Below are 9,335 nucleotides of genomic sequence, written 5' to 3'. Positions count from 1 at the left end.
GTCTGTAATTTACATCATAGGTAGACCTCAACTATGGGAGACAAACTGAGAAAAAAAATCCAGAAAATCACATTGTCTGTTTTTTTTAACATTTTATTTGCATATTATGGTGGAAAATAAGTATTTGGTCAGAAACAAACAATCAAGATTTCTGGCTCTCACAGACCTGTAACTTCTTCTTTAAGAGTCTCCTCTTTCCTCCACTCATTACCTGTAGTAATGGCACCTGTTTAAACTTGTTATCAGTATAAAAAGACACCTGTGCATACCCTCAAACAGTCTGACTCCAAACTCCACTATGGTGAAGACCAAAGAGCTGTCAAAGGACACCAGAAACAAAATTGTAGCCCTGCACCAGGCTGGGAAGACTGAATCTGCAATAGCCAACCAGCTTGGGAGTGAAGAAATCAACAGTGGGAGCAATAATTAGAAAATGGAAGACATACAAGACCACTGATAATCTCTCTCGATCTGGGGCTCCACGCAAAATCCCACCCCGTGGGGTCAGAATGATCACAAGAACGGTGAGCAAATATCCCAGAACCACGCGGGGGGACCTAGTGAATGAACTGCAGAGAGCTGGGACCAATGTAACAAGGCCTACCATAAGTAACACACTACGCCACCATGGACTCAGATCCTGCAGTGCCAGACGTGTCCCACTGCTTAAGCCAGTACATATCCGGGCCCGTCTGAAGTTTGCTAGGGAGCATTTGGATGATCCAGAGGAGTTTTGGGAGAATGTCCTATGGTCTGATGAAACCAAACTGGAACTGTTTGGTAGAAACACAACTTGTCGTGTTTGGAGGAAAAAGAATACTGAGTTGCATCCATCAAACACCATACCTACTGTAAAGCATGGTGGTGGAAACATCATGCTTTGGGGCTGTTTCTCTGCAAAGGGGCCAGGACGACTGATCCGGGTACATGAAAGAATGAATGGGGCCATGTATCGTGAGATTTTGAGTGCAAACCTCCTTCCATCAGCAAGGGCATTGAAGATTAAACGTGGCTGGGTCTTTCAACATGACAATGATCCAAAGCACACCGCCAGGGCAACGAAGGAGTGGCTTCGTAAGAAGCATTTCAAGGTCCTGGAGTGGCCTAGCCAGTCTCCAGATCTCAACCCTATAGAAAACCTTTGGAGGGAGTTGAAAGTCCATTTTGCCAAGCGAAAAGCCAAAAACATCACTGCTCTAGAGGAGATCTGCATGGAGGAATGGGCCAACATACCAACAACAGTGTGTGGCAACCTTGTGAAGACTTACAGAAAACGTTTGACCTCTGTCATTGCCAACAAAGGATATATTACAAAGTATTGAGATGAAATTTTGTTTCTGACCAAATACTTATTTTCCACCATAATATGCAAATAAAATGTTAAAAAAGCAGACAATGTGATTTTCTGGATTTTTTTTTCTCAGTTTGTCTCCCATAGTTGAGGTCTACCTATGATGTAAATTACAGATGCCTCTCATCTTTTTAAGTGGTGGAACTTGCACTATTGCTGACTGACTAAATACTTTTTTGCCCCACTGTATATATATCTATATATATATATCTTATAGCAAAAAAACTGTTTTGTGTTAAAGCTGATCTGCTACAATGTCCTTGTAAGTATTAATATCTGGCTGATCTGGGGGCATGCCTTTACCTTTTTCTCAGGGTGTTTAGTAAATGATTAGCACTTTTGTAATATGGTTATAAATGTCTTAACTACTATACGAAGTTAGTAATGTCTCACTACGTACCGTAAGTATTGGTAATACTATTTTCTGTTAAGGTACCGTCACATTAAGCGACGCTGCAGCGATATAGACAACGATGCCGATCGCTGCAGCGTCGCTGTTTAGTCGTTATATGGTCGCTGGAGAGCTGTCACACAGACAGCTCTCCAGCGACCAACGATGCCGAAGTCCCCGGGTAACCAGGGTAAACATCGGGTTACTAGGCGCAGGGCCGCGCTTAGGAACCCAATGTTTACCCTGGTTACCATTGTAAATGTAAAAAAAAAACCCACTACATACTTACATTCCGGTGTCTCTCGCGTCCTCCGGCATCAGCTTCCCTGCACTGTGTAAGCGCCGGCCGTAAAGCAGAGCGGTGACGTCACCGCTGTGCTCTGCTTTACGGCCGGCCAGCGCTGACATAGTGCAGGGAAGCTGACGCTGGGGGACGCGACAGACACCGGAATGCAAGTATGTAGTGTTTTTTTTTTTTACATTTACAATGGTAACCAGGGTAAATATCAGTTTACTAAGCGCGGCCCTTTTATTACTGTATTTATCACCCTTTTACAGTTTACAGTGAATGCAGATGATGTTTTCATATAGGATTTATGCTCTGTAGACAAGAATCACTTATAATAGTAATGATTTATTATGGTCATCTAATGTGTCCTTAAAAAAAAGTTGTCAGTATGTGATTTTTGACAATCTGTCAAGGAAAAATAAAGTTGGCAACCCAGATCATGGCCACAAATTCCTATCAGGCCGCTGGTCCAAATACCCAAATTACATCCTGTTAGATGAGGTGACCTGGCAGTCGGGTCTGGTTTTGCGGTGGGATTATAGGATCTTTTTCTTTTTTTTTACTTTATGGCTGAAAACATTAGAGTTTGGTGGCATTTCTAATATGTTAATAGTAATGTTCACTGACACTTCAGACTGGTATGCGAGGAACAGTTCTCCTTACATGTTTGTCTTAGTAAATAAAAAACAATTTTGGGGCATTTTCCTTAAAGCTCGGCAATATGTTGTTACTCAGTTATTTTATTTGGGAGTGTATTAATAAATCGACATCTGGACATTACCATTGTCCTTTTGAATTGGTTATGTCCCTCCACATTCTGCCAGTCTAACCAGCGCAGATAGTGTCAAACTATGTAGAGTCGAGGAATAGTCAGTTGCCAGTTTATTCAAAGATTTTCAGGAGGCAAAGCAGAGGAATATCTCAATGTAGAGATCAAAGATCAAAATTACCTAGCAGTGTTATTTCATTGAGATTGCAAGTATCTACTAAAACAGACATTTCAAAGTCACTAAGCATTCCTCTTTCCAATATACTATTATTAGGAAAAACTAATGTAGATTAGACCTGTTGTCAAAGAATCACTTGGTGTAGTTTCACCAATTAAATAGACCAACAAGGGTGACAGTGGGTACTCTCTAATCCTTGATACCCAATCTAGCTGAACTAGCCTGTCCTGAAGGCTTGTTCTGGTGAGGGAGTCCATCCTATCCATTATTGTCGCCTTCCTGCTTTACCTAGTGGGAATTATGCCGGGACTAAGTAGTAAATTCGCAAATGAATTTACAGTAGCCGAAAAAAAAGAATCTTTCAATATCATGGTTATGGTCTGATGTCTGTGAGGCACAAGCACATGTGAAATCTTGGGGCAATTTACCAGCTATGTATAATCTGCTGAACTGGTACTAGGGGAAGCACAGCAATTATTTTTCGTGGGAATTAAAAACAACTAGAAACAAAAGGGAAATATTACTGAAGCTTCCTGTAGAGATTCCCAAAACACTTTGTCTGGTTGATCGTTAGTTCAAGAATTTCTGGAATGAAACAGTTGCAGCAAATGGTTCCTTAGATGTGGGTAAAAATACATACATGCACTTTACCAGATGTGCTATGGATGTCCTTTGCCACAAAATGACATAACACAAGTTTGGAATATATATATTGCCAAGGGGTTGTATAACTACAGACACCGTTGGCATCACCAGGATATGCCACCAATTTTCAGGGGTTTGACTGTACTCATGATAGCCATGGGCTGTCTGTGAGGAGGAAAGAATGTAGAATGACTGTTTCTTGGTGCTGCTGCCTCTTATTCAGAGTAACTGTCAAGAATCACAGTATTTTGCCACCAGCGTCTGACAAGACAACCCATTTTAAGACATAATTTTTAAAATGCTCACATACGGAGGAGCAGCTACACCTAAGATGCATTACAATTGCTCATGTAAGAACCTTAAGAACTATCACTAGCACATTGATGGTGATGGACTCATTTTGGTCTGATTTTTTGCCCCAAGTAACACTTTCATGGATAAATATTAAAGAGAACCTGACAATAGGATTTACCCCATTATGTGTTAGGACCCTGTGACCCCAATGTAGCACAGGCCTTAAGGTGCTGTACTATTACCAAGAATGAGCGTTCCTAGAAACAGGTAAACAGGATGACAATCAGCAAACAAACTAGCAAAATGCCCATTTGGCAAGTAAAATTATTTTTTAGCTTACTTAAAAATCATCGTTCTCAGCAGCACCTCATCTTGTCTAAACAGGACATGTGCTGCCGAGAACAATGGCAGCCCATACGAACAAATGAATTGCATTGGAATCATGGTTGGCCTGTCTAAACAGCCTATTAATCGACCATTGCTAGCCGATCGGTGGTCATTTTCCACCACAGGTCGTGTCTTGTAGATAAAGCAGTCTTGTCTACAGAAGAAACTTTTCTTCCAGTTCTCAAAGATGATTGTGCATATGATGAGTGTGTCAATAAAGAAACAGAAATTGCACAACTATCAAACATAAAAAGGAAAGAGAAAATTGAAAATGAAATCTACATACACAGCAGATGGCTGCTTGCCATCCAGACAAACTGTTGGTCACCAGTAAATTGTTTATAGGCAGAGATGGGGAATTCCACCTCAGGCTTCATTCAGATGTCCAAGCTCGAATCCAAAACACTGATGAACAATGGTCCACCTTTTTGCATATGAGAAAAATCCCAGACGTCTGAATGAGACCTCAGATTGAAAGTTCATGTTTGTGTAGAACTTGAATTAACCGTTATTCTCATCATCATTGGTGATGATGATCACTGAAGATGAAACAACCCATTTAATCATTTTCCCCTTACCTGGGGGTCTGCGCACATTCACACTTGGAACAGTCAATTATTTTGCAGTGGATATGAGATTGTCTTGCATTAAAAGGGAGTTTATCAGGTTAAAATTCTATTATGAAGTAAGCACTTTTCAATGCAGGGAAGCTTGCTCTGAAAGAAGCAAACGTGTAAGTTCAAGAGCTACTTTTCCAGAAAACAATTTTTGAATTAACATGGAAGTTAGATGCTCTACGCACCTATGGGTGGTCCTCAGCACCAATCGTGGTCACAGAGAGAAGAGGACCCCTGTGCAAGAACAGTACACGGACCCTTTGCAGCCTAATGAGTCATCAAAATGTACAATTCCACCTTCTTTAGAGGTAGAAGTGTCCTCCTTACCTTCTGCGCCCCTGTGGGGCTACACAGATTGCATCAATGATATGTCCGCCCCTGCTCAGCACCATCCATCAGTCAATTTGAGACCTCAGCTTCTCACCCTGCTGTATTAATTGACAGTCTTGGCGTCACTTTCGTCACTGTCAATCAATGGAGTGGGAGGAGGAGCTAATGCACCTAATTTGCATGTTAATTCAAAGATCATTGTTTTCAAATATAACTCATGGATTTTGGTGCTTTTCTTCTCTGGGCAAGTTGCTCTAAATGCAGATGCGCTTACTTCATACTGTAATTTTGCGGCACTGAGAACTCCCTTTAAGGAAATGAGGGCTCATCAGGTGACATCCATAATCCCTATCTTCTCACCACAGAGAACAGCAGGGCACAGCACATAAAATGTTAGCAATGATTACAAGCCCTCTAAGACCTAGCAAGTACTCCACATGGGACTGGTGAGGTGAGAACACAAGCACCATAGAGATAGAAAAAAACTCCCTGTTTTTTAGCTGAGGCATCAGGAGCAAGTTCAGTGCTGATTCCAGGTAAAACAGGTTCAGCTGCACTCTCAGCTATGAGGAAAGTAAAAGATGCCTTGTAATCAGGGAAATTTTCTGCTTTCAGTTTTGTCACTTTATGTTCTGTGTGGCACCATCCATAACACAGGCATATCACGTGTACATACTCCCATACACAGGGGTCACCAACGAGGTCCCTATAATGCAACTTCATCTTTACTACTTTAGACATCTTTACTTTTGGCACTAGTAACATATTGTTTGTTCCCTCTACATTTGTCCATCGTGATTTGTATGGTTTCCACCACTATGATGTCGGTGTAGTATATGAACATCGTATCATGAGGTCCGGGAAGCTGAGCTGTTACCTGCCTCCTCCTGGACACACCACCGACAATACAGAACTCTAGGGAACTAACCTGGTGGTAAGCATCGCATAGAGATGGAGAAAGGGAAGAAGATTCAGATTTCTGGGACTGTCTCAGAATCGAAAAATATGGGACGTGACAAATCAAAACGGCAGGCAAAGATATAACTATATGCAGGCACAATGTATACAGGCATTTGCTAACGCTTTACATCCCGGTTTTACAAGAGAGCAAAGAAGGGTTAACATATTAGTTTTAGGCCAGTGATCCATTGCAAAGTGTTGATGTAGCCCCCTTTAGGCATTGAGGGGGTTAATACATTCAGGCTCTCTTCACTGCAGAAAATACATTTATGGCACATGGTGTGTGAAATTCCCAACCTACAGACTCCCCCACAGTTGTCAGGCTAGGATTGGCCTCAATGCACATTCCAGTGGGGGGCAAAGACGTGATTGGGAGCATCAAGTCCAACAATCTGAGGATGTGGAAGTCGTATTCTTCTCTCTGTGAAGCTGGGAGTGGAGGAGTCAGTGCAATGAGAGGCAGGGGAGGGAAATAGGAAGCCATACTGTATTTCCAAGAAGTGGTTAAAAAGGTTGCCAGTGCAAGGCTGGGGACGAAGGCAGTGTTAAGTGCAGTGAGGGTGTCAGAAGGCAGTGTTGGTACAGTTCATGAGATGGCAGTGTTTCAGTGGGTGCCAGGGGTGAGAGAGTGAGAGTTATAGAAGTATAGGAGTGATTTGGGAAGCGGCAGTGAGTGCAGTGTATCGGTAATGTTATTGGGTCATATATATGGTAAATCATATATAACAGACAGTTTCCTGCTTAGTTACTCCTAGATTATGTAAGGTCTACTGTACACGGGTAATCATATATAGATCAGACATTTTTCTAGGTTTTGGTGAACTGAAATAATAAAGATAACAGGAGCCAGATATAGTTAAAAGGTTGCTTCACTGGTTAGGATAGGACTTTAAGGCACTAAGCAATAAGTGCCTATAGATTTTATCAGTAAAAATTCACATAATTCAAGTCTTGAATTTTGGATTAAGAGCAAACTTTAGAGTCTGAATAAACTATGTAGGCCAGGTTATTATACTTTTTTAATTTATGGGAATAATACATAAATGCCATCCAGGCATTCTTTGTCACAACGTAAAGTAATTCAACAAACTGACAATGAAATATGGGCTCTAGCTATGGGACATGGTGTCATCTTTTTCCTATCACAGACTAGGGGCAGTGGTCATAATCTGCTGGGTCCAGGAAAGGATTAGGGCCAAGGCAGTGTTAATCCCGGTGCAGGTACCATGTGCACCAGCTGCTGTGTGGGCCCTGAGATGCCAGGAGGAGGAAACGAACAATGTGTGCCAATGACTGAGACTTTGGAGACTGTGGGGTTCTACATTGCTGAGCTGTGAGGCCTGTAGTGATGGTGATGAAAATATGAGGAATGTAAGAAATGTGTGTGTTCTTAAAGGTGTTCTGGAAGGAGCACTGTTTGTTTGGAGGAAGGCTGCACACTACAGACCTGACGTACCGTAGAGGTCCTTGATGCCCTCTCAGTCTAATCCCAGGTCTGGTTCCAGGCAGTCCCCATTAACGAATACATACATCTCTCCCCCAGCTGTCCAACTGGACCCTGTTCCTGCCTTCACCTTCATGCCAGTACTGCTCTCTTCCCTTTCCTTGTGGTCTTGGAGACTCCCTACTCCTCCTTTGCTGCATATTCTCTTGATCTGGGCCCATTTCTTCCCAGGAGCCCTGATGCTGAAGCCGCCCGTGTTCCCCACCATGACTTTTGGGCTCTGGATCCTCATATGGGTCAGTCTCTATGTCCATGCAGGAGTCTCCTGGCTCTGTGTATGCTGAGTCCCGGCTTCCCTGTGTCTCAGACTCCAATGTGTCGTTTCGGGAAAGGACTCTTGAGCCCGTCTGACCCCTCCGCAGTTGATCCTCGTACACACCTGTTCGGTCATTTGCTTCTGATCTCAGCTCTCCGTGAACCAAATATGGACCCTGGTTAGTAATACAAACAAGACATGCAGAGACAGAAACACATAGGTTATTGTCATGCACACACAAAGCAGGTTTGTTAGGCAAAAGGGTAATACATTATTTTAGGAACAGTGAGACTATATAGCGGTGTTCTCAGACATTAATACGGATAACTTCACTTTACGATTAATTGGTAGGATTCTTGGCACCCACACCGATCAGTTGATTAAATCCGATGAGTTGATCTGATGCTGCAGATATCGCACAGATCTGTACATTGTGTAGTGGCCGTGAATGGTACTACAAGCTCGCAGTACCACTCATTGCCACTATACAAGTATGGCGCTGTGCCTCTTATTTTGTGCAGTAGCACCTTTAATCGGCTGATCAATGCTGGGTTTTAGACCCCCTCTTGTCTGATATTGGTGACCCAGCCTAAAGAAAAGTCATCAATATTAACCCCTTAACCCTCGGAACTTTTTCGTTTTTCGCTCCACCTCCTTCCCGAAGCCGTAACGTTTTTATTTTTCCATCAATATGGCCATGTGAGGGCTCATTTTGTGCAGGACAAGTGGTACTTTTGAACTACACCATTGGTTTTACCATATCGTGTACTAGAAAACGGGGAAAAAATTCCAAGTGCGGTGAAATTGCAAAAAAAGTGCAATCCCACACTTGTTTTTTGTTTGGCTTTTTTGCTAGGTTCCCTAAATGCTAAAACTATCCTGCCATTATGAGTCTCCAGGTCATTACAAGTTCATAGACACCAAACATGTCTAGGTTATTTTTAATCTAAGTGGTGAAAAAAAATTCTAAACTTTGCTAAAAAAACCCCCCAAAATTGTGCAATTTTCCAAGACTCATAGCATCTTCATTTTTCGTGATCTCGGGTTGAGTGAGGGCTTATTTTTTGCGTGCTGAGCTGATGTTTTTAATGATACCATACTGGTGTAGATATGTTCTTTTGATCGCCTGTTATTGCATTTTAATTCAGTGTCACCGCAACCAAAAAAATGTAATTCTGGCGTTTTGATTTTTTGTCTGTCGCTGTTTAGTGATCAGGTTAATGCTTTTTTTATTGATAGATCGGGCGATTCTAAACGCGGCGATACCAAATATGCGTAGGTTTGATTTATTTATTTATTTTATTTTGAATTGGGTGAAAGGGGGGTGATTTAAACTTTTATATTTTTTTATGTTTTTGATATTT

General features: G+C 42.0%; 1 protein-coding gene across 4 annotated transcripts in view; it reads right to left on the bottom strand.

Moving 5' to 3' along the window:
* Positions 1–2,592: 2,592 nt before the first annotated feature.
* Positions 2,593–9,335, bottom strand: part of CACNB1 (calcium voltage-gated channel auxiliary subunit beta 1) — a 186,023-nt gene continuing 179,280 nt past the window's right edge. For all 4 annotated transcript variants that reach the window (XM_069751677.1, XM_069751674.1, XM_069751675.1 and 1 more), the window contains one exon: positions 2,593–8,146. In XM_069751677.1, coding sequence (XP_069607778.1) covers positions 7,727–8,146 — 420 coding nt within the window. In that variant the 3' untranslated portion in view covers positions 2,593–7,726. The remainder of the gene's footprint in view (positions 8,147–9,335) is intronic.

The sequence above is a fragment of the Ranitomeya imitator genome, chromosome 2 (genome assembly GCF_032444005.1).
Source record: "Ranitomeya imitator isolate aRanImi1 chromosome 2, aRanImi1.pri, whole genome shotgun sequence".
Lineage (NCBI taxonomy): Eukaryota > Metazoa > Chordata > Amphibia > Anura > Dendrobatidae > Ranitomeya > Ranitomeya imitator.
Note: the sequence above shows the minus strand (reverse complement) of the source record. Positions and strands in the feature narration are given on the sequence as shown.